The following is a 24,510-nucleotide window of genomic DNA, read 5'->3' as shown; positions in this document are numbered from 1 at the left end:
TTTCAACTTCTGCCTTCGTTAATATCCTTCAGTTCATAACAGCAGTCTGATTTCTCTCCACATTTTAAATAACCTTTCCCTTGCGTTATTTATTTCTGCTATCTTCAGGCACTGAAAGAGTGCATTCGTCATTATCTATATCAAAATTATATAATATTTGCTTAATGTAACGCGGATACGTTTTTCTCTGTTGTACAATCTTGAGATACATCATTCCAATATCTGCACAACATATCTTGCTATTTTCCTGGTCCACAGTTCCTGGCGTAAATGTATACTAGAAGGTTATAATTAAACTGACCGTGTTCCGAGTGTTGCAATGGCAGCTGAAATCATTGCAGGATGCTGAAACATCGTAGGTACGCTCATTAATCGGAGCGCTCGCAGAGTATGCTGAAAAAATAACAGTACCACTTGCTACCACCAGGTGAAAATATGGTGCTGTAACCAGGCAGAACGAGAAATGTTTCTCAAAAATGGTTCAAATGGCTCTAAGCACTATGGGACTTAACATCTGAGGTCATCAGTCCCCTAGACTTAGAACTACTTAAACCTAACTAACCTGCGGACATCACACACATCCATGCCCGAGGCAGGTTTCGAACCCGCGACCATAGCGGCAGCGCGGTTCCGGACTGAAGAGCCTAGAACCGCTCGGTCACAACGGGCGGCATATGTTTCTCGTTTTGACTTCAGTTTCCTGTTTGTCGTTTGGCGATGCGTGTTGATTTCCATTGTGAAGCGACTGTTGCTGTAAAGGGTTAAGAAGGTTCAAGTTTTCCGTTCGAAACACAAAGGGTATTGAGAAGAAAGACCTTGCACTGCTGGTAAAGTTGTTTTATCAGAACGGCAGCAGCACCAGCGCTATATTGCGGAAATATAGCTTGACAGAAACAGCTGTGGATAGGCCCCACGTCAATAAATGGACTAAATAATACACTCCTGGAAATGGAAAAAAGAACACATTGACACCGGTGTGTCAGACCCACCATACTTGCTCCGGACACTGCGAGAGGGCTATACAAGCAATGATCACACGCACGGCACAGCGGACACACCAGGAACCGCGGTGTTGGCCGTCGAATGGCGCTAGCTGCGCAGCATTTGTGCACCGCCGCCGTCAGTGTCAGCCAGTTTGCCGTGGCATACGGAGCTCCATCGCAGTCTTTAACACTGGTAGCATGCCGCGACAGCGTGGACGTGAACCGTATGTGCAGTTGACGGACTTTGAGCGAGGGCGTATAGTGGGCATGCGGGAGGCCGGGTGGACGTACCGCCGAATTGCTCAACACGTGGGCCGTGAGGTCTCCACAGTACATCGATGTTGTCGCCAGTGGTCGGCGGAAGGTGCACGTGCCCGTCGACCTGGGACCGGACCACAGCGACGCACGGATGCACGCCAAGACCGTAGGATCCTACGCAGTGCCGTAGGGGACCGCACCGCCACTTCCCAGCAAATTAGGGACACTGTTGCTCCTGGGGTATCGGCGAGGACCATTCGCAACCGTCTCCATGAAGCTGGGCTACGGTCCCGCACACCGTTAGGCCGTCTTCCGCTCACGCCCCAACATCGTGCAGCCCGCCTCCAGTGGTGTCGCGACAGGCGTGAATGGAGGGACGAATGGAGACATGTCGTCTTCAGCGATGAGAGTCGCTTCTGCCTTGGTGCCAATGATGGTCGTATGCGTGTTTGGCGCCGTGCAGGTGAGCGCCACAATCAGGACTGCATACGACCGAGGCACACAGGGCCAACACCCGGCATCATGGTGTGGGGAGCGATCTCCTACACTGGCCGTACACCACTGGTGATCGTCGAGGGGACACTGAATAGTGCACGGTACATCCAAACCGTCATCGTTCTACCATTCCTAGACCGGCAAGGGAACTTGCTGTTCCAACAGGACAATGCACGTCCGCATGTATCCCGTGCCACCCAACGTGCTCTAGAAGGTGTAAGTCAACTACCCTGGCCAGCAAGATCTCCGGATCTGTCCCCCATTGAGCATGTTTGGGACTGGATGAAGCGTCGTCTCACGCGGTCTGCACGTCCAGCACGAACGCTGGTCCAACTGAGGCGCCAGGTGGAAATGGCATGGCAAGCCGTTCCACAGGACTACATCCAGCATTTCTACGATCGTCTCCATGGGAGAATAGCAGCCTGCATTGCTGCGAAAGGTGGATATACACTGTACTAGTGCCGACATTGTGCATGCTCTGTTGCCTGTGTCTATGTGCCTGTGGTTCTGTCAGTGTGATCATGTGATGTATCTGACCCCAGGAATGTGTCAATAAAGTTTCCCCTTCCTGGGACAATGAATTCACGGTGTTATTATTTCAATTTCTAGGAGTGTATGATCAAAAAAATTCAAGAAACAGTTGAATTAGATGGTGCAGCAGGAAGAGAGAGAGAGACGGACCGTTCCCATGGCAGTTGTCGATGAATTTACTGTAGCTAAAGCCGACCGTGGAGCACATGTCTCAGATTCTGAAGCCAGTGTTCGTGCTGTGTCACGGGAATTGTCTTTCCCCTGGTAAACAGTTCAAAAGATTTTGCAGCAAATTTTACACTGGTATCCCTAAAAGATTAAGAATATGCACCAAATGAAACCCCAAGATAGGCTACAACTCCGTGACTATACGCTTCGTTTTATGGCCCGCGTGGAAATGTATGACGTATGGCCAGGGAGTATTCTTTGGATGGATAAGACACACTTTACTCTGTACGGTGCCGTGCATGCACATAACTGTCGCATATGGGGTTCTACTCCGCGACAAATTGTGCAGGAACATCCACTGCACTGAGCTTGTGTGACTATGTGGTGTAGTTTCACAAGAGCCTTCATTCTCGGTCCGTTTTTCTTCAAGGAGATGACACCTCACAGGCCTGTTATACATACAGTGATATTTGTACTAAGAAGGACCTCCTTGTGCAGCACATGATTCCATCTTTGCAAGAGCGCAACTGTGTCCGCACCAGTATTTTCATGGTGACACCACATGTCGCTTGCTAGGTGAAAGATTTGCTTCGAGAAACCTTTGGTAACGACTGCATCATCTCTAGGTAATTTCAAGATGTGTGGTCTTCCGGATCCCCTGACCTAAATCCATGTGACTTCTGGCAGTGGGGATATCTGAAAGATCGTGTCTATCAGGGATGTATTCAGACTCTTCCCGATCTGACCACGCCCGGGTTCCCGGGTTCGATTCCCGGCGGGGCCAGGGATTTTCTCTGCCTCGTGATGACTGGGTGTTGTGTGCTGTCCTTAGGTTAGTTAGGTTTAAGTAGTTCTAAGTTCTAGGGGACTGATGACCATAAATGTTAAGTCCCATAGTGCTCAGAGCCATTTGAACCATTTTGAACCTGATCTGAAGGACAGTGAACAACAACATATCGCTCTGATTACCCGGATATGCTACGAGCATCTGTTGACCATGCTATGTTATGGACGCAGCATGTTGCACAGTCGGGAGACCATATTGAAACATGTAACTTGCCACCATATCCTAATAAACGAGCTGAAGTATTGTTATCATGTGCTTGATCGTACCTCCCCTTTTCTTGCACACACACCACGTTCTGACTGCTTGCAGCGACATATTTTCACCTGGTGGCAGAAAGTGGAAATATTATTATTTCAGCATACGCCATGAGCGCACCGATTAATGAACATACTTTCAGCGTCCTGTGATGCATACAACCCGCACTGCAGCTCTCCCAACACAGTAAGTTTAATTATAACCACCTTTTATTATTAATAAGCTTTTCCACATCGGTCGCAAGTGAGCGCTACTGCCGATTGCATGGAACTCCAACTAACCTGCGACTGCCTCCGGGTCATCGTTCGGCATCTCCTGGTTCAGTTTCGCAGTGGAAACGCCTATCGCGCTGTTCCATTGTTAAACCAAAGCTCGCACAGATGCATCGTCGCGCCATCTCAAGTTCTGTTCGTTCGGCATCACTCTACAGTCGACTTTCATCGCTCCGCACACTGTCCCCTAAAAATACTTTATTATTATTATTATTATTATTATTCACGTATGGGCCCAATAGGACCACGCAAGGTCAATCAGTGTATATCACTTTTGATGGTTGGCCTTCCTTTGTGTCCAAATTTGTTTCATTCTTTCAGAATGAAGTCTCTTTCTTTCATCAGACCACGGTGTTCCACTCCGTTTTTTAATTTCCGTCCAACCAACTTTCCAGTCAAATATCTTTTGTCTGAATGTTTTTCTATTCTTAACCCCGGTACAGCTGTACCGGCTACTTTAAGATCCTCCTTAATTGCAGCAATCCAGTTAACTGGCTCAGTTTTGGCCTTATTTCTGTTTTCGTAGAATTCTACTATTTGTTTTGTCAACATAGTGGCTGACATTCTTTTAATGTGCCCATAAAATTTACGTCTTCGTTTTCTCATGTCACTATCTACGTCTGTGTAATCTTCTATCTCCTTATTACTTCTCAGTCTATAAGTTCCTTCATCAGTAATTTTGGGCCTAATATTTTCCTGATAATCTTTGTTTCTTTCTTTTGAACTTCTTCAATATCTCTCTTAAAATTAAGGTTTCTGCTGCATAAAAGCATTCAGGTTTGTTTACAGTGCTGTAATGGCTAGGTTTACTGAATTTTGGAAGCGATTTTTCATTATAAATATTTTGTGTTAATCTGAATGAAGTTGTCATGCGTTTGACAGCGAACTTCGTTTGCAGCTTATTTCCAAACAGTTTTCTTGCATGATTTCCTCCAAGTATTTAAACTGAGAAACCCTTTTTATTTTTCCACATTACGTGTTCAAGAGCTTTGGTACTTGTTTCTTACATGTCATATATTCCGTTTTTTCGAATGTTATTTGTAGTATTACTTTTCCCGCAAATTCTTTAACAATTTCAGTATGTTTTTGAGCTGTGGTAATATCCCCAGTTAAAATTGTCAGATCATCTGCTAAGGCGAAGCAATCTACTTTAATATTACTTCTGCCTAATTTGATTGATTGTCTGTAATCACCTTTTCCAAAACACAGATAAACAGTAATGGGGAGAGTCCATCTCCATGTCTAACACCAGTCTTTATATCAAATGGTTCAGAAATTTCTCCCATGAATTTAACTTAAGAGCTAGTGTCGGTTAACGTTTCCTTAATCAGTGTTAGAGTTTTGTTATCTAGCCCTTGTTCCTTTAAAATTTGGAATTGAGAGTCACAATCAACGGAGTCGTAGGTCTTTTCTAAATCCACAAATTTACATGCAATATTGTTACCAGAAATCATGTGGTGCCTAAGGATTAGTTTTAAATTTATTCCTAACAGGTTCTAACTGTTCTTGGGCTCGATCAAGTAAACATTGCGAGAGAATTTTGTGTGTGATCGGGAGAAGATAGATCCCTTGGTAATTGTTAACATCGGTTCTGTCCCCTTTTTTATACAATAGATGAATTAGGACAGTTTTCCAGTCCTCACGTATTTTCCCAATTTGCCAAATATGTTCTATTAGTTGAGTGAACTATTTTATTGTGTTACGCCCTGCTGATTTCAGTAGTTCTGCAATTATACCGTCTTCTACGGATGTTTTATTGTTTTTAAGTCTCTTAATTTGTTTAGTTATTTCGATATCGTTAGGTTCTTTAGAGTTAGGGTTGGTATTATTAGTTTGCTGTGGTTGGAATTTATTCGCTGAATCTGGACAGTTTATTAGATTTTAAAAATAATTAGCAAGTACCTTACAATATTTCTGGTTGTTAAGAGCCAAACTGCCATTTTCATTTTTGAAGCAAAGACTGAGATTGGTAACCGGTTAGTTTTGTTTTGAATATTTTATACAAGTTTCTTGTATTGTTCTTTTCGAAGCCTTTTTCGATTACTGAAAGTTGGGCATTTTCGTAGTTTCTTTCAGTCTGTCGGTTGAATTTAGATGTTTCTTTTCTTACAGTTAGAATGGTGCTCTACTTATTTTCAGTTTTGTTACTATTGCAACCTTTGAATGCCTCATGCCTAGACTTAACTGCTGTCTCACAATCCACGCTTTACCAAGGGTGTTTTTGTTTCTTTCGAAGCGGAATTAAATTTTGTGGTGTTTTGATGAACTTTTCTTATATGCTTTGCCAGTTGTTGGATTTTTTTTTTTTTTCAAGTTTGCTTGTTAGAGTTGAGATTATTTTAGCACTGTCAAAGTTTGGGATAACATTTTCTTTTTTTTTTTTTTAATTTTGTGAGGTTGAAGTTTTACTTTTATTCGCGTTAAATAATGACCAGACGCAACATTACCCCATTTCCTAAATTTGTAGTTAGGGTATGAAATTGCTACATAATCGGTTTGAAATTCCCCAATAAATGTATTGGGTCCCCGCTAAGTTTTTTGTTTAGAAAGGTTCTTTTTAAAATGTGTTGACATGATTTTACGGTTAAAAGATTTGCACATTTCACCAAGTCTTTGGCCATTTTGGTTTGTCCATTTATGCGCAGGAAATCCACCTACCGTTTTCTTACATTTCTTCTATTAACCTAATTGAGCATTAAAATCATCCATTAAAATTTTAAAATGGTTTGAGGGAATTTTCGAGATGATGCTTTCTAAGGTTTCCCAAGCTTCATTAACTTCTTCAGGTTTTTTACGGTTATCCTCACTGACTGGCGTGTGGGCATTAATTAACGTGTATGATGTATTTGCGCATTTAAGAGAAATTGTCATTAGACTGTTATTAATGGGTTTTACCTCCTTTACTGAATTTAAAATATTTTTGGAGACTGCAAAAGCAGCTCCCAGATGCGATATATTATTAAGAATTCTTTTATCAGGTTTACTTGTAAAAGGAGGATAATTCCCGAAATCCATGGTGTTATTGCCTGTGATTCGTTTTTCTTGAAATACCAAATTTTGAATCTTCTGTTATTTTCGTATATCTCTCAATTTATGATGTTTACTTGGTTGCAAAAGTGTTTGTATGTTAAGTGTTGCAAAAACTGCAATTGTTTTTGTTTTATTTTGGCCAGAGGACTCCGACATTCTCTGTTGAATCACATTACGTTTTAACTTCACCGCCCCAGAATCCGAAAGACCAGTTGCGTCAGTAATACTGGCGGTGGATTGATTTCCTGGCGTAATACTGTGATTATCAAAATGCTCCACGATGATTCTACTTGGAATTAGGTGGGGTGGGGTTGACTCATTGAGTGAACTCAAGTGTTAAGCCTGGAAAGGTTAGTTCCAGAATACAAATTTCAGCTCTATCACTGGTCACGTTTTGAAGCAGCACTTCAATACCAGCTCAGTGAACAACGATTCTGTGTATTACTTTCAACCAAACGTGTGAGGGATACATCTAGAAGGCCGTGATACATACTCTTTGGTTTTATATATCAGCTTTGGCAGATGCTGCACTTACCAAAAAGTGCGTTCATGGCAAAACCCAAAATCCAAATGAGTCTCTAAATTCACTCATATAGAAACGATGCCCTAAAAACACATTTGCATCGGCTACAGTTGTCAGAATTGCAACTTATAATGCAATTATTGTATTTAATGATGGGAACATCAGTAGGATGAGGCCGGCCAGAGTGGCCGAGCGGTTCTAGGCGCTACAGGCTGGAACCGCGAGACCGATACGGTCGCAGGTTCGAATCCTGCCTCGGGCATGGATGTGTGTGATGTCCTTAGGTTGGTTAGGTTTAAGTAGTTCTAAGTTCTAGAGGACTGATGACCTCAGAAGTTAAGTCCCTAGTGCTCAGGGTCATTTGGACCATTTGAACCCGGGACCCTGTGATCCAGAGGTAGCAACGCTAGCCACTACGCCACGAGCTGCGGACTGGTTATCTGTGATAGTTACTTAGCGTTTCCACTTCCCACAGTCGCATCACCAACATTCGACATGGGCAGCTTTAGAAGGATTGAAATGTCCCTGGTGGATCTTTTACTCATGAGACATCCGATCACTAGTTCACGTTCAAAGTCTCTTGAGCTCTCCTGTTCTCCCCATTCTGCTCTTGCTGCTTCCCTACGGACAACGCAGTACTCCCCACTCCCTTTTATAATGGAAGGTCCGCCTCTCGTGACGTCCAGGGCCAATTCCGCATTACGTAGAGGTGTCCGTATACTTTTACCAGATAGTGTAGATGTGTCATACAATAGATCTGACGACTAGAACAGCAAACAAACAATAAGTCTTGCAACGCCATAATTTACACAGTAGAAAATGGAAGGCTGTACTCGCCGTTATTAGTATTTCGACTATGATTGTGACCACATATCTGCTGCTATGACTACTTGAGCGTTTGCGGGTGTTTCATTCGGTCGTTTCCTTCTGTGTATGGGAACCGGATATTTCTGTTATTTTTTTTTTTCACATAGTGGAGGCCGTTTCCCTTTATACCTTGCCTTACACTGCTGCTGTTGTTTGCCGTTTCTACGTGGAAACTCACGAACTGATTCGGATTTATTGCTGACATTAGGTACGGACAACCCGTGAATGGGCGCTTTCTCCCGTGTGGAATGTCTACAGCAGGTCAGGCCACAAGCGCACCCACTTATTCAAATGACTGTTTTAAACATATCTTTTAATTAAAAGAATTCCTTGCTGTTTTCGAAAATCTGTGTTGCCATGTGACTGTGTTCTCCAACAATTAGGACAGAAATTTGGAAATTCATACTGGGTGGCTATTGTTGTTGTGGTCTTCAGTCCTGAGACTGGTTTGATGCAGCTCTCCATGCTACTCTATCCTGTGCAAGCTTCTTCATCTCCCAGTACCTACTGCAACCTACATCCTTCTGGATCTGTTTAGTGTATTCATCTCTTGGTCTCCCTCTACGATTTTTATCCTCCACGCTTCCCTCCAATACTAAATTGGTGATCCCTTGATGCCTCAGAACATGTCCTACCAACCGATCCCTTCTTCCAGTCAAGTAGTGCCACAAACTTCTCTTCTCCCCAATCCTATTCAATACCTCCTCATTAGTTATATGATCACCCATCTAATCTTCAGCATTCTTCTGTAGCACCACATGTCGAAAGCTTCTATTCTCTTCTTCTCCAAACTAGTTATCGTCCATGTGTCACTTCCATACATGGCTACGCCCCATACAAATACTTTCAGAAACGACTTCCTGACACTTAAATCTATACTCGATGTTAACAAATTTCTCTTCTTCAGAAATGCTTTCCTTGCCATTGCCAGTCTACATTTTATATCCTCTCTACTGCGACCATCATCAGCTATTTTGCTCCCCAAATAGCAAAACTCCTTTACTATTTTAAGTGTCTCATTTCCTAATCTAATTCCGTCAGCATCACCCGACTTAATTCGACTACATTCCATTATCCTCGTTTTGCTTTTGTTGATGTTCATCTTATATCCTCCTTTCAAGACACTATCCATTCCGTTCAACTGCTCTTCCAAATCCTTTACTGTCTCTGACAGAATTACAATGTCATCGGCAAACCTCAAGGTTTTCATTTCTTCTCCCTGGTTTCTAGTTCCTACTCCGAATTTTTCTTTGGTTTCCTTTACTGCTTGTTCAATGTACAGATTGAATGACATCGGGGAGAGGCTACAACCCTGTCTCACTCCCTTCCCAACCACTGCTTCCCTTTCATGCCCCTCTACTCTCATAACTGCCATCTGGTTTCTGTAAAAATTGTAAATAGCCTTTCGCTCCCCGTATTTTACCCCTGCCACCTTCAGAATTTGAAAGAGAGTATTCCAGGCAACATTGTCAAAAGCTTTCTCTAAGTCTACAGATGCTAGAAACGTAGGTTTGCCTTTCCTTAATCTAGCTTCTAAGATAAGTCGTAGGGTCGGTATTGCCTCACGCGTTCCAATATTTCTACGGAAGCCAAATTGATTTTCCCCGAGGTCGTCTTCTATCAGTTTTTCCATTCATCTGTAAAGAATTCGCGTTAGTATTTTGCACCCGTGGCTATTAACAGTCTGAAAACCTTGTAATGGTGTTGCACGGTAGGATGTGATGATAAATAACTGTTTTCGAAAACGTGCTGTACGTTGCGATGTTATCGAGTTAATTATCATTCAAGTTAGCCAATCAGGACGTTGCGTGCTCAAATTCAAGAGGCTCCGCAGAAAACAATGTCGCCGAACGTGTTCGCCATATGTTTCTAAAATCGACCAAAAGAGCGGTGCAAAAATTGGTCGTGGGACGGTAGCAAGGATGCAACCTGAGCCAAATACTGAGTGGTCTTGTGCGCCATAATCTACGCTATGAGAACAGCTGACACTAATTATATCTGGCGCGCCGCTTTAATTTGCGTGAGCAACGGCCTGCTTGGCTAACTTCAACGGTAATTAACTCCGAAACGGTGAGACGTATCGAATTTTTTTTCTTAACAATCACTTCCCAGCACAACCTACCCTGTAACACCCTTCCAATCTTTTCACTGTTTCTGAACGCGATTTAAATGTAAAAATGCACTGCCTGAAGAAAAGTGTACCTCCAAGAAGACATGGTCGAATGTCATGTAATTACTACTCCGTAGCGTACAAACTATCAGCGTTTATATAAATGACTAGAGTCGCAATTCTCTGTGACAGATAGAACAACAACGAAAGTGCATTAGTACTGTTCGTTGTTTAGTGTCGTTACCAGGTCTGTAGATTATCAGGATGAGTCACTAACCATTGCCACCTAGAATAACTCCAAAAGTATGATAGTACCCGAAAAGTTTGTGGGATAAATGTTGCATGGGACTACGGGGGCCATAATACGACGTTGGTTTATGGTTGCTAGGTGGGGTCGCGTCAGATATGTGAAGGTCAACTTTGTTTTTTTAAATGGAATGCTAAAGTTTGGTAATCATTTTGTCAGCGGCTTTCGAGACGAATACAACGATGTGTAACAGTAAGGTCTTCGGAGGTCAAAGAAGGTCAATCTTCTTATCATAGATTGAGTGGTATTCCTTATCACTTCTGCACCTATCAAAGCACGTGATCTGACAATTCTCTCTCGTATATCGTGCAAATAGTAAATATTCGCCGAATGCGGCGTATCCATCTAACGTGCCATTGACACGTAAACACCATTCGACGGTTTCGCAGTACGACACTAGTAGGAACGGTAAGAATAGTATCGTCGAATCAAGCGAATGTGAATGATGTGTTCCTTCGAAGAATAAGTCGATATGCTTCTCACTTATAGAAAATGCCAACAAAATTCAGTGAGCGCTAGAGACGAACACGCTGAAAGATATCCTCAACGTATTCACCCTACACGTCGTACACTTAAATATGTGTATGATAAATTGAGAACAATTGGATCTTTAACGCATCGGAAACATATCCGGCAAAGGAAAGTTACTAACGAGGAAACGGAAATTGGTGCTCTTGCCATTGTGGTTCGAGATCCTTGTGTTAGTTCGCGCCAAATCGCAAGGGAATCTGGAATGAGGCAGACTAATGTTGTTCGTGTTTTGCATCGCCATAAATATCATCCTTACCATATCAGTCTCCATCAAGAATTAACTGGTACGGATTGTATGCGACGCGTTAAATTCTGCTGATGCGCTCAACTTCAGATTCAGAGGGATGACACATTTACTAATTTTATTTTATGTACTGACGAGGCTACGGTCACGAACCATGGAAATGTTATTTTGCATAACATGCATTATTGGGCAACTGAAAATCCATGTTGACTGCGGCAAGTTGCACACCAAAAACCGTGGTCGTTGACTGTATGGTGTGGGATTCTGGAGGACAGAATTATAGGCACCTATTTCATCGAAGGAAATCTTAATGGTAGTAAGTACACCACATTCCTGCAAGAAACATTAGGTCTGTTATTGGAAGAAATACCTTTAGGAACAAGGAACAGAATGTGGTATCAACACGATGGATGTCCGGCACATTTCTCGCTGATGGCTAGAAATGAGTTGCAGAGACAATTCCCATATCGTTGTGGCTAGAAATGAGTTGCAGAGACAATTCCCATATCGTTGGATTGGACGCGGAGGAAATGTGTCGCGGCCGGCTCGTTTGCCAGACTTGACGCCTCTGGATTTTTTCTTGTGAAGATTCGTAAATGACGTTGTTTATAAAGACGTTCCAACTACACCTGAAGATATGTGAGAGAGAAATGTCAGAGTATGTGCTTCGATAAGTGCCGATGTGATAAGGAATACCACTCAATCCATGACAAGAAGATTGCAGCACTGCATCGAACACCTTCTGTAAATGGACTTTCATGCCACCTTTGTGACCTTCTTTGACCTTCAAAGACCTTACTGTTACACATAATTGCATTCGTCTCGATAGCCTCTATCAGAAAATAAGTACCAAACTATAGCATCCCATTAAAAAAAAAAAAAAAAACAAAGTTGACCTTCATATCTCTGAAGCGACCCCACCTAGCAACAAAAAACGAACGTCATGTTATGGCCCCCGTTGTCCCATGCAACTTTTGTCCCACAAACTTTTCAGCTCCTGTCATACTTTCAAAGTTATTCTAGGTGGCAATAGTTAGTGGCTCACCCTGTATAACGGGCGCAAAAAGCTGTGACGGACATGGAGATGCCGCGTACCCATGGAAACAGCGTTATCAGCACCTTACATCGTCTGAAAGGGCCCTTATTGTGGGTCTCCGTTTGGTCAGCTGGTCGAATCGTGAAATATCTAGATTTTTGGGGCATTCGGACGTGACAGTGGACTGATCTTGTACTGTATAGGATGCGAGGGCAGGCATTCTCGTCTTGTCGTCAAGGTTCCAGTCGGCCATATGAGACCACCGCAAGGGAGGATAGTTCCATATTACGCCCCAGGCACATCATAACGCCTTCGCATCTGCACCTGCCGTCCGAGCACAAGTAATGGACTCCCCCGAAACATTCTGTGTCACCTGCACGATTGATCGGAGGTCAGTTGTATGTGGACTAGGGAATTACCGGCCCATATGTAGGCAGCCGTTAACACAGCAACACAAACGGCTGCTCTTTGAGTGGTGTCATGGACTGGAAGTATGGACGGCTGATGAATTCTTTCGCATTGTGTTCAGAGAGGAATGATGGTCCTGCACTACGCCGGATAACCATCGTCGGCGAGTACTGCGGCTAGCTGGAGAGAAGTTCCATTCTTTCACTGTATCGGAGAGGTACAGCGGTATTACTCCTGACGTCATGGCATGGGGGGCCGTAGGGTATGACTTCAGGTGACACTGGCAATGACTGGTGGCACAATGATTTGTCACGGTCATCCCGCGTCCTCATGTGTTACCATTATATTTTTCAACAGGACAATGCACATTATTCGTGTCTCTGTGAACTGTCTGCGTGATGTTGAGGTACTCCCGTGGCCAGGAGAAGCCCCAGATCTGATGAAACATGTATCCAGGCTGTAGAGGACCAAGTTTCCACAGCTGTAGACCAGCTTGCCTCAGGAGAGGATACAACGGCGTTATGACACCATTCCCAACCGCATAAGTGCGTGTTTCGAGGTCAGAGCGGATACAACATAGAAATCGTAAGTGGGCTCATACTGCCATTTTTTGTGTATATTTGACACGATTTCGTAGTCACTAAAACAACATCACATATTTTATCAAGTTATACACTACTGGCCATTAAAATTGCTACACCAACAAGAAATGCAGATGATAAACGGGTAATCATTGGACAAATATATTATACCAGACCTGACATGTGATTACATTTTCACGCAATTTGGGTGAATAGATCCTGAGAAATCAGTACCCAGAACAACCACCTCTGGCCGTAATAACGGCCTTGATACGCCTGGGCATTGAGTCAAACAGAGCTTGGATGGCGTGTACAGGTACAGCTGCCCTTGCAGCTTCAACACGATAACACAGTTCATCAAGAGTAGTGACTGGCGTATTGTGACGAGCCAGTTGCTCGGCCACCATTGACCAGACGTTTCCAAGTGGTGAGAGATCTGGAGAATGTGCTGGCCACGGCAGCGGTCGAACATTTTCTGTATCCAGAAAGACCCATACAGGACCTGCAACATGCGGTCGTCCATTATCCTGCTGAAATCTAGGGTTTCGCAGGGATCGAATGAAGGGTAGAGCCACGGGTCGTAACATATTTGAAATGTAACGTCTACTATTCAAAGTGCCGTTAATGCGAACAAGAGGTGACCATGACGAATACACGCTTCCAATGTGCGTTCACCGCGATGTCGCCAAACACGGATTCGACCATCATGATGCTGTAAACAGAACCTGGATTCATCCGAAAAAATGACGTTTTGCCATTCGTGCACCCAGGTTCGTCGTCGGGTACACCATCGCAGGCGCTCCTGTCTGTGATGCAGCGCAAGGGTAACCGCAGCCATGGTCTCCGAGCTGATAGACCATGCTGCTGCAAACGTCGTCGAACTGTTCGTGCAGATGGTTGTTGTCTTGCAAACGTCCCCATCTGTTGACTCAGGGATCGAGACGTGGCTGCACGATCCGTTACAGCCATGCGGATAAGATGCCTGTCATTTCGACTGCTAGTGATACGAGGCCGTTGGCATCCAGTACGGCGTTCCGTATTGCCCTTCTGAAACCACTCATTCCATATTCTGCTAAGAGTCATTGGATCTCGACCAACGCGAGCAGCAATGTCGCGATACGATAAACCGCAATCGCGATAGGCTACAGTCCGACATTTATCAAAGTCGGAAACGTGATGGTACGCATTTCTCCTCATTACACGAGGCATCACAACAACGTTTCACCAGGCAACGCCGGTCAACTGCTGTTTGTGTATGAGAAATCGGTTGGAACCTTTCCTCATGTCAGCACGTTGTAGGTGTCGCCACCGGCGCCAACCTTGTGTGAATGCTCTGAAAAGCTAATCATTTGCATATCACAGCATCTTCTTCCTGTCGATTAAATTTCGCGTCTGTAGCACGCCATCTTCGTGGTGTATTAATTTCAATGGCCAGAAGTGTATTTAGTTTCCTCCACCCTTTCCGTGTGCTTCACTTTTCTTGTCAGACAGCGTCAACAGGCTTTTACTGAAATGGTTTACTTGGGGGAGGGGGATGGGAGAGGGAGGATCATCTCCGCTACGAGACTCTCTGGATCGAGACCGAGTTCATTACGGCGAAACGTCTGCGTCGCACACGGTGCGGATTCGAAAATTGCAACGTGGAATGTCGGAACATGGAAACTAGAATTTAGGAAAGAAATGTGTGTTGTTCTCTGCTCTGACACCACTAGGAAGTACAAAGCAACAAAAGTAAATAGCATCGAGACCTGTACACTGTGCTTGGCCAGGACGAGTTGACGTGGCGTAGGCCGGCAAGTTGTGGTCGGCGGCTGTTCCAGGAAGACGTGACGTCGCCTCGCAGCTTTCTCGTTCGGCGGTATTCCGGCGGTGACGGTCAAGTCGTCCAGCAATGCCATATACAGCCAGTTTCAGCTAAATTTTCACCGTAGATATTTCCCCAACCGTGTAAGATATCGTAATTTCGTTTTCGCCAAGATGAATTGTTAGAAAGTCCTAATTAAACGACATATAGTCTCCCGTCATAAGTGCAGTGTATCTCGTAATTAATACCGAAAACCGACACGATACTTGGAGCAAAAACAGTAAACAACGGTCTGCTAACGAGCTGTTCGACAGGTAATTGCGAATATGTTGTTATGAGCCGTCACTGATTTCAGTATGAAGTATCGCCCTGGTCACTAAAAATGTATTTGAAATGCAAACTTTTCGACCAAGTTCCCATCTAAGCGGGCTCTAATATCACCCAAGGCCTGTCTTAACAAGGAATGCAAAACTACTTCAGCACATTACATGTTACAATTAACTGTAAATACGTACCTGTTTAACGATGTGTTGCACGTGTGGTCGTCGCACTTGGATGCGATATTGTTCTCGTCTATGCAGTGAGGTACGGATTCTTTCAGACACCCCCGAACCATCTCGTGAAGCTTGACGAGACTGTACGAGGGAAGATCAGAAAGTAACGCACAATAATTTTGTTACCAAAAAGTTGTATAGGTAACAAAATTAAAAGATCGAAAATGAACTTACATCTTTTACCTACTTTTCTGTACAGTCACCAATGTTTTCAACACATTTCTCCCATCATGGAGCCAGTTTCGATATGCCCTGTTCGTCGAATTCCGTTTGGTTGGAGTATAGCCATTTGTGAACTGCTGATTTCACTTCCATATCTGTCGCAAAGCTTTGGATGGCCATGAATTTCTTCGTGTTACCGAACAGGTGAAAGTCCGACGGTGCTAGGTCTGGACTGAATGGTGGATAATGGAGCACCTCCCACCTAAATCTGGCGATTTTCTCATGAACAGGAACAGCAACATTCGGGCGAGCATTGTTATGAAGAAGTTTGACAACAACGGCAGTAATGTTGTGGCGTTTGTCACGAAGGACACGATGCATCTTAACCAAAGTTTTAATGTAGGCTGCAGTATTCACAATGGTCCCGTGTTAAGTAAAGTTCACCAATAACACACCAGATTTAGTCACTCTGGATTTTTTCGTACTGGGGAACCGTGATGTTTCCACGCCATAGAGCCTGCTTGGTTTCGGTCGTGTAGTGATACGCCCACGGCTCATCACCAGTGAAGATTCCTTTCAGAAAATCATGCCCTTTTGCAGCGTAACGCATTAAGTGATCTAAGCTCGTTATCATTCGCTGGCCATTGTAGCTGTCGTTCAGGTTTTGAGTTCACCCAGCGAGCACTAACTGTACGAAATTTCAACGTGTCGTGAACAATATCGTTCACCGCACCGAGTGAAATGTTAAAACGCTGAGATAAGGTTAGCCGTTGTACCGTCAGTCTTTCAGAACTGCTGCCTCAATGGCTCCGACATTCTACGGATTTGAAGCTGTTACTGGCCGTCCGGAGCGTAGCGAATCACCAAGGTTCACACGACTCCCTTGGAAGAATATACCACCTGGGGGCATTGCTACGGTCCATACAGTCGTCCCCGCGAATTACATTTGGTTTATGCCCTTTGGTCCACAAATATCGAACTACAGCAAATTCGCTGTTTCGGGCTATCATTCCCATCTTCAGACGGCTAACGTTTCCGATTACCAACAACAACTGAAGTGTTTTCACAGTGCGAGTTGTCAGCAGCAGCTGTTGTTGACTTCGCTATGAAAAACGAAAAAAAAGAAAGATACATCTGAGTGACGTGGCAACTGCAGAAAGAAACTACGTACTCGTATTTCTTCGCCCGAGAGGCAAAACCTTTTAATGTTCAACGACTTTTATTTCGTGTTAAGAAAAAAAATTATAAAATTGTATAGAATTTTGTCGGGAATGCAGTATTATTTGTACTATTTGATTTTTCGTGTTAAATGAATTCGTGATAAACGTTTTTCAGTGTAATATGTAATCAATACATCGAAAATAAAGTTGTAAAAAACAACCATACACTCAAAGACCCAGTTAGTGAGGATTTGTGATTAAAGCAGTTGAAGTAAACGAGTAAAATAAGTAAACAAAGAGTAAACGTGGTATAGAGCGCTTTTGATAAACGCCAGGGAATTTTCCAAACTAAGTTTAGAATGCATTTTTGTCATATGATGACATGGTTGCAGACAGTGGCTGTTATTTGAATACAAATGTTGATGGTGTTGAGACAGCAACCAGCCACAAATTTATTTTCAGTTCCGTTATTTTTAGAATGTATCTGAAACGTAAAGTTTACAGCGTGTATTGCCAATTTTGAGCCACGGCCATGAGACGCGGACTTCTAATGTGACAACCATGATGGAGAGATGTGTGTTGGGAATTATTTTGAGGAAAAAGAAAACATAAAAATGGTTCATAGGACAAACTGCATTGGAAGATATATTATACGCATAATATAAGTGGGCTCTTTTCTGGGGCACATATTTCGGTACTGTTCAGGTAGGTTTACTTTTCAATACACTGAGGAGCGCTTGAGCTAACTGCAACTGGCCTGCAGTCTATCGCGTGAAAGACATAATAAAATCACCCAGCTACCTTTTTTAATATCTTTGCATTATGAAATACAAAATTAAATATTTAAAAATGTTGAAATGCAGACTTTCGGTTGTATACGAGTAACAAAATTGCATTTTAAACCTTCTGCTCTCTTCTACATTTGGTATCTACCGGATTTCTCAGCTTCAGAGAGAAGATCTTGCCGCTGAATGACGTAATCATAAAAATCAGAGCTGCTGATTTCATTATTAAAAACATATTTTACTATGGCTCAACTAATGATAGTTGAAATCTATTTCGTTCCTCAGTCCACTGGACATTCGTGAGACAGAATATCCTTTCCACTTTAGCATTGTGTCCTGGAACAATAAAGATGAATTCGCACAGATTTAGTAATTGCGAATACTGCTGTACGCGTCCATACTTTTCAAAGAAATCGCTCCAGTTTTCCTGACACGACATACTAGACAATTTATCACTATTCTTGGGTGAGTTGTGATAAAGTGAACTGGCTGAGGAAGCAAAACTTGTCAAACAATGCACTATCGTCTATTGATAATCCTTCATCTTGCAGAAATGTTCATGTCCTTGTCAATTCATTCCAGACAGGTTCTGACGAGTCCACCAACATCCGTTTGAAAATGGAAAATTCTTCCAAGTTTGTTGACCATTTTATAAAATAATTTGAGTGGTCCAAAAGTTTCCTCTTTCCGCCGTCCTGTCACTCTGACAACATCTTCCAAAAACTTCTATATACTGCTATATTTCTTCTCGAGTTTAAGTATTTGGCCCTGAAATATACTTATCTGGCCGTGTAAAACCTACAAATACGACTCAGTCAGAGGATTCTCAAACAGAGTTCTCAGAACTTGATTCTTCAATTGTTTTGACTTTTTCAGTTATATGTAACCCAAAAATCTAATTCTTAGTAGTAAATGTAACTTTTCGCAATAAATTTTATAACTATATTTTTGTCAGCAGCCTTTTTACATATCTATATATCTTTAAAAAGTATGTTGTGAATAAAACTTAATGACAGTTAACGAAATTGTATTTTTTTTTAAATTTCTAATGGTGGTCATAAATCACCCCTCCTCTCTGTGTACACATTGCTGCTAAAATTGGGCTAAAAGATATTTTCAGACCCTGTACCGCCGCGCGGGATTGGCCAAGCGGTCTAGCGCTGCAGTCATGGACTGTGCGGCTGATCCCGGCGGAGGTTCGAGTCCTCCCTCGGGCAGGTGTGTGTGTGTTTGTCCTTAGGATAATTTAGGTTAAGCAGTGTGTAAGCGTAGGGACTGACGACCTTAGCAGTTAAGTCCCATAAGATTTCACACACATTTGAACATTTTTTTGAGACCCTGGACCCTTCTTATACATCAGAATCTATTTAAAAAGGATGTTGTTAGTAAACCTTAACAACAATTATTTTTTTTAGTTTTTTCGGGTGGACATAAAGTACCGCTCTTGATAGTACGCGTTATGGGAAATACATTGGTATTGCTAGGGTTAAGAGCATCTTATAACTTCAGCACTCTCTCTGCTACAACAAACGAAGATAACCATCTTGTTTTCGTGTGCGACAACAATGCATGATACTTTGTCAACAAACTCACAGAGTTCTTTTAGATGCTCCTTTCGTACTGCAGAAGTAAATGAAAAATTAAATTTCAAATGTATCTACATCAAGACTCATCACGTCAGCGACTGCCTTTGCAGCATTATGTAATATGTGTGCGGCGAATCCAAGTCCTACAAGATTTTCGTTTACTTCACTTTTCAGTTTCGCTAACACCTTGTTTGTACCAGCTCGTTGTAGTCTTCCAAAATTAGAGATTGCAATGTCACCGCCAGACACTATGCATTTACTTTTATCAGTTTTGTTTTCCTCTAAGACAGTGACGCAAAACGTGCTTATTACGGACCTCTGAAAGTTCATCGCATATTTGTTTGACAGTTTTGAGCGCTGACACTGATTTCACAATTGCTGTTGAATTTGGTTCTGCCCAACGTCACATTTTTGCTGCTTCTGAATCATCAAAAGTTTGGTGCGTAGCTTTTAAGTACAGTCAACTGATTTCAAAAACATGTGACTTTAACGGTATGATAGCGCATTGTTAATTCCGCTGCTGTTACTAACTTGCCCTGTTTAGAAGAATTTGAAACAAAATAACTGTCCAGTTTTTGAGTGCTTGCAGATTACACGTTTTATTTATGCTTTACGCTAGCTATATGATCCTTAATATCAGCTCTTCTCCCATGTGCAATGGAAACATAACACTTACAAATTACGCATTAGTCACTTCTCCTTCGTTTTATGAAGAACCATTCTTCTGAATATTTATCTCGGAATGAGCTCTTCCTCTTTGGCATTTTGAGTTCACTTGAAACAATGAAACACTTTAATAACGAACTAACCGCGTTACGACATGGATAGAGAAACAGATAACCACATTGCTGCAAAGCTTAAAACTGAATTGAGGTAGGAACAATAATAGAAACTCAGCAGCATTACCACACAATAATGCTCTTCAAGGAAGTCGGTCAGCTGTGATAATAAAAGCTTTCGTTATTTATCTTAACACAGATCCACGCAAGAGTTTGGAGAAAAAATATATAGTATGTGAATATTTCTCTGAAATTCGAAAACCGGGACAAACTACCGTCTCGAAAGTATTTTTCAAGACATCAATTTCTTTAATCTGAAACCGGGACTGTCCCGGAAAACCAGGACATCTGTACCTATTTGAATGCTTCTCGTGTCAGAATACATAGAAGCCTGGTTAGATGTAAGAAAGGGTCCGATGCCCCTCCTCTTTCCCGTTAAATAAATATTCTAATAGTTACTACGATTTTTTATGTTACAGTTGAAGTGGACGATATTCTGGACGTGAGACACGGCTGGAAGACGGACACTTTCAATAAAATCGCCAAGAAGGTGGAGGAGAAGTTCGGGAAGAACAACACTGGCTGGCCACCATTCATCGACGAAGCGTGCTGTTTCTCGGTGATACACGGCAGGAACAAGAAGAGTCTGGACCTCGTGGCCACCAGCCCAGAGCTGGCGCACACCTGGGTGGTGGGGCTGCGCCACGTCATCACAGTCATCAAGGGCCTCCAGCAGGGACAGCGCTTCGAACGGTTCGTCGCATAGCACCTCCTTTATGTTCTTATAAAGTCACCAGTCACCTAAATTAGGACTAGCACTTTACAACAAGGTGACACTGTCAAGATACTCAATTCATGTCACTCTTCACCTTCTTCTTCTTCTTCTTCTTCTTAAGATAGTCTTCAACAACAGCTGAAATGCTAAAACAAAATTATATAAAACTGCTCAGAATTGAAAGGTTTATAATTAAAATAGAAATTTAAAAAAATGGAAAAAACGGTCAAATTTTTTTATGAGACTATTTGTCTAAAAGTAAAAAATAAAACAGATTAGACTCGCCTTTGAATGATGTTCCAAATCATATACAGCAAATGAGGTGACGATTGAGAATTTAAAGTTCAATGTTTAACTTAGAAATGTAAAGGTTACTAGAGGATATTTACTGTACATGATTTCGTTGCCGTACGTGATATCGGGCATCATTCAAAGGCAAGTCAAATGCTTCTGTAATATATTTTATTTCTTACTTCTAGAAAAATTATTTCACAAAATATTTGAAGAGTTTTAATTTTTTTATTTTAAAGTTTTGTTGGAATACATGATGTATGACGTATTTATATATCGATCAGTATTCCATTTTTTCTTAATTACCGTTATTAATTTCAAGCACGTTAGTATTGTTTTACAAAATAGACCTCGCGTTTGTCCATTTTCGATTCTTAGTTTGGCTATGAGAATTCGGACAAAAATACATTGTGTAATTTCTAGGATGTCTTGTTTTTTCTCCGCTCGAACATTTATTGGCAGTTAAATAGGTCACCAATACAACTTTTTTACGCGCACAGTAGCTAACCCTCGAAGATATGAACTTTTTGACACTTCAACAGTAGTTGCCCAATTAGACATTGCGAATTCCGGGTCTTTTTGACATGCCATTCTAAGCTTACTCTACAACTTCCCGCTCTTGATCGCTTATTCCCAAGCTTGCTCACTTCTGTTTAAAATATCCTACAGATAAATGTGGTACTCTCTCTTTCTCATCAGCTTTCCTCTGAAGTTCTCCGAGATTAATGTGATTGATGATTTTCCACATCACATTGTAGATTTGTATCTTGCCAATACTGTCATAATATACTTATAAACCCGGAGATGAAGGAAACTTCTCTATGCTAAAAATCTTGAAACTGTCCAAGGGTTACACTGCGGCAATACAGCTCACGAGGTGCAACACTTGCGTTTGTTTCATCTGGAATTGAAGAAAAAGTTATACTTCAGTAAAGCTCCTTTAACCTGTTGGCAGGTATAGTTAAAAATAAGTATCTCTTTAATCCAGTGATCACACATGGGCCTTTTGTCCTAACTACGGCGTATGGGTCACGCGATTGCATGTCCAGCTTACGTCTTTTGGCCATTCTAACGCTTTCGTCGTACAATAGAACTCGATCACCCGTTTTAAAATCTTTCAAATTCTGGTCTGTATCATAGTTCTCTTGATTCTTCTTCTTATACTGTTTATTATAATCCCTGGCACGTTAGGGCATCTGTTTCATTTTCTGCTTAATTCGAGTACATAATCATCGTAATTATAAGTAACACCTGCGAAATCTCTTTGCAATATACCAGGTATATTACATGCTCTAACGGAAAAAACTCATGTGGTGTATAATTTGTCGTGCTATGTGCCGTTGTATTGTACACAGATACCGCGAATGGAAGCCATTCGTCCCAATTTGATTAAGCGTTATCGATTTAATATCTCAGGAATTCTATTCTACTTAGCTGTGATCTTTGCAATGTTCCATTCGACTGCGGATGGGAACAGGAAGTCTGTACCCTATTAATCCTTAAAAATCTGCACACTTTCTTTAGTGTACCACTCAAATAATTGCTACCATTGTACTGAGTATTACTGAGGGTATTCCAAAACTTAGAATTATTCTTTCCACCAGGATACGAGCCACTGTATCTGCATCCTGCTTATCGATTCTGCTGCAATGAACTAACAGTGTGTCCTGGAATGTTAGTATGTATTTATTAAACCTGTCTGTTATCGTCAGAGGACAGACTGCACAAATTTTACACCTACCGAATACTACTTCTAGTGTTGGTATTGTAACCAACGGCATTTTTGTCTTATTTTACGTTATATTATTTTTTTGACAAATAGCACGTTTTCTGATATAATCCTCAATATCCTTCTTCATACCAGATCACGTTTAGTATTTCCTGATTCGATAGTATGTTCCCTCGATCCGTTGTGAGCACCTATGGGTGCATGGTAGATCTCCCGCAAAACTTCCGCCTTTTCTTCAGCAGTTTTCTCCTCCTGTTCGTCTTCCTTGACTACCGACCCTTTTTCACTTTCACTTGCCCCAGTTTCGGTATTATCTGACTACACTTCCTTTATCCTCGACAATGCATCTGCTACATAGCTGTTTTTGTCCCTTTCGGTATACAATTTTATAATCATACTCCTCTAATTTCAGTGTGAACTTCATTAAAGATGAGGACGGATCACTAATATTTCCGACCCAATGCAGTGGTTTATGATCTGTACAAATGGTAAACATATGACCAAAAACATATAGTATGGAATTATGACCGCCCAACTACGGTCAATAACTCTCTCTCAATGGTGCTATAGTGTCGCTCTGCATTGTTCAGCGTTCTGGATGCGTATGCAACTGGAATGTCTTTACCTATCTCCCCTTGGCTAGAAACAGTGCCAATAGCGTCTTGGTTCGTGTCAGTCGTGATTATAAACTTTTTGAAAAATCTGGGTACTGTGATGGAGGGGGATTGAGTAGCCTCTCTTTTGACACTTGAAACGCATCTTCTTACTTGGCACCCCATTTAGACTTTACACTTTTTTCCAACAACTCATGTAGTGCTTTCGCCGCTTTAGTAAAGACACTTATGAAGCATCTATAACACCTGACTAACCCGAGGAAACTTTTTACTGGGCTGGGCATATTCCGCCATTGCTTTTAGCTTGTTTGGGTCTGGTTTTAACCTATTTTCAGTTAAGACGTGTCCCAGGTGTGTGACCTCCTTCCTTAAATATTCACATTTATCCACCTGTAACTTCAAACTGTGTTGCCTTAGCCTCTCGAAAGCCTCGCCCAAGCGGGAATTGTGTTCTTCCAGAGATGGACCAAAACATACTACATCGTCTAAATAAATAAACACTTTTTCACCCTGTAAACCCATTAGAACTGAATTCATCAATTTTTGTATTGTGCAGGGTGCAGAACGGAGTCCCATTGGCATTCTTTTGTACATGTAATGGTCGTACGATGTATTAAAAGCTGTTCTCGGACCTTTACATCGAATAACATCTGATATTATCCCTTAGTCAAAGCATAAAATTATATTTTGATTTGCCCAATCCGTCAAGAATTTCATCGATACGTAGGAGTGGGAAAACTGTGTTGACAGTAATGTCATCTAGTGTACTGTAATCAGCTGCCAGCCTCCATTTCTTTTTAGCAGGTGCATCCATTTTTTGGGAAT

At 42.1% G+C, this 24,510-nt stretch overlaps 1 protein-coding gene across 2 annotated transcripts in view; it reads left to right on the top strand.

Annotated features, from left to right (window-relative positions):
- The window catches only part of LOC124556576 (1-phosphatidylinositol 4,5-bisphosphate phosphodiesterase eta-2-like), a 409,152-nt gene that overhangs the window by 246,306 nt on the left and 138,336 nt on the right, over positions 1–24,510 (top strand). For both annotated transcript variants that reach the window (XM_047130534.1, XM_047130533.1), the window contains exon 3: positions 20,756–21,029. In XM_047130534.1, coding sequence (XP_046986490.1) covers positions 20,756–21,029 — 274 coding nt within the window. The remainder of the gene's footprint in view (positions 1–20,755; positions 21,030–24,510) is intronic.

This window comes from Schistocerca americana, chromosome X (genome assembly GCF_021461395.2).
Source record: "Schistocerca americana isolate TAMUIC-IGC-003095 chromosome X, iqSchAmer2.1, whole genome shotgun sequence".
Taxonomy (NCBI): domain Eukaryota; kingdom Metazoa; phylum Arthropoda; class Insecta; order Orthoptera; family Acrididae; genus Schistocerca; species Schistocerca americana.
The sequence above is the reverse complement of the archived record's forward strand: the minus strand, read 5'-3'. Positions and strand labels throughout refer to the sequence as shown.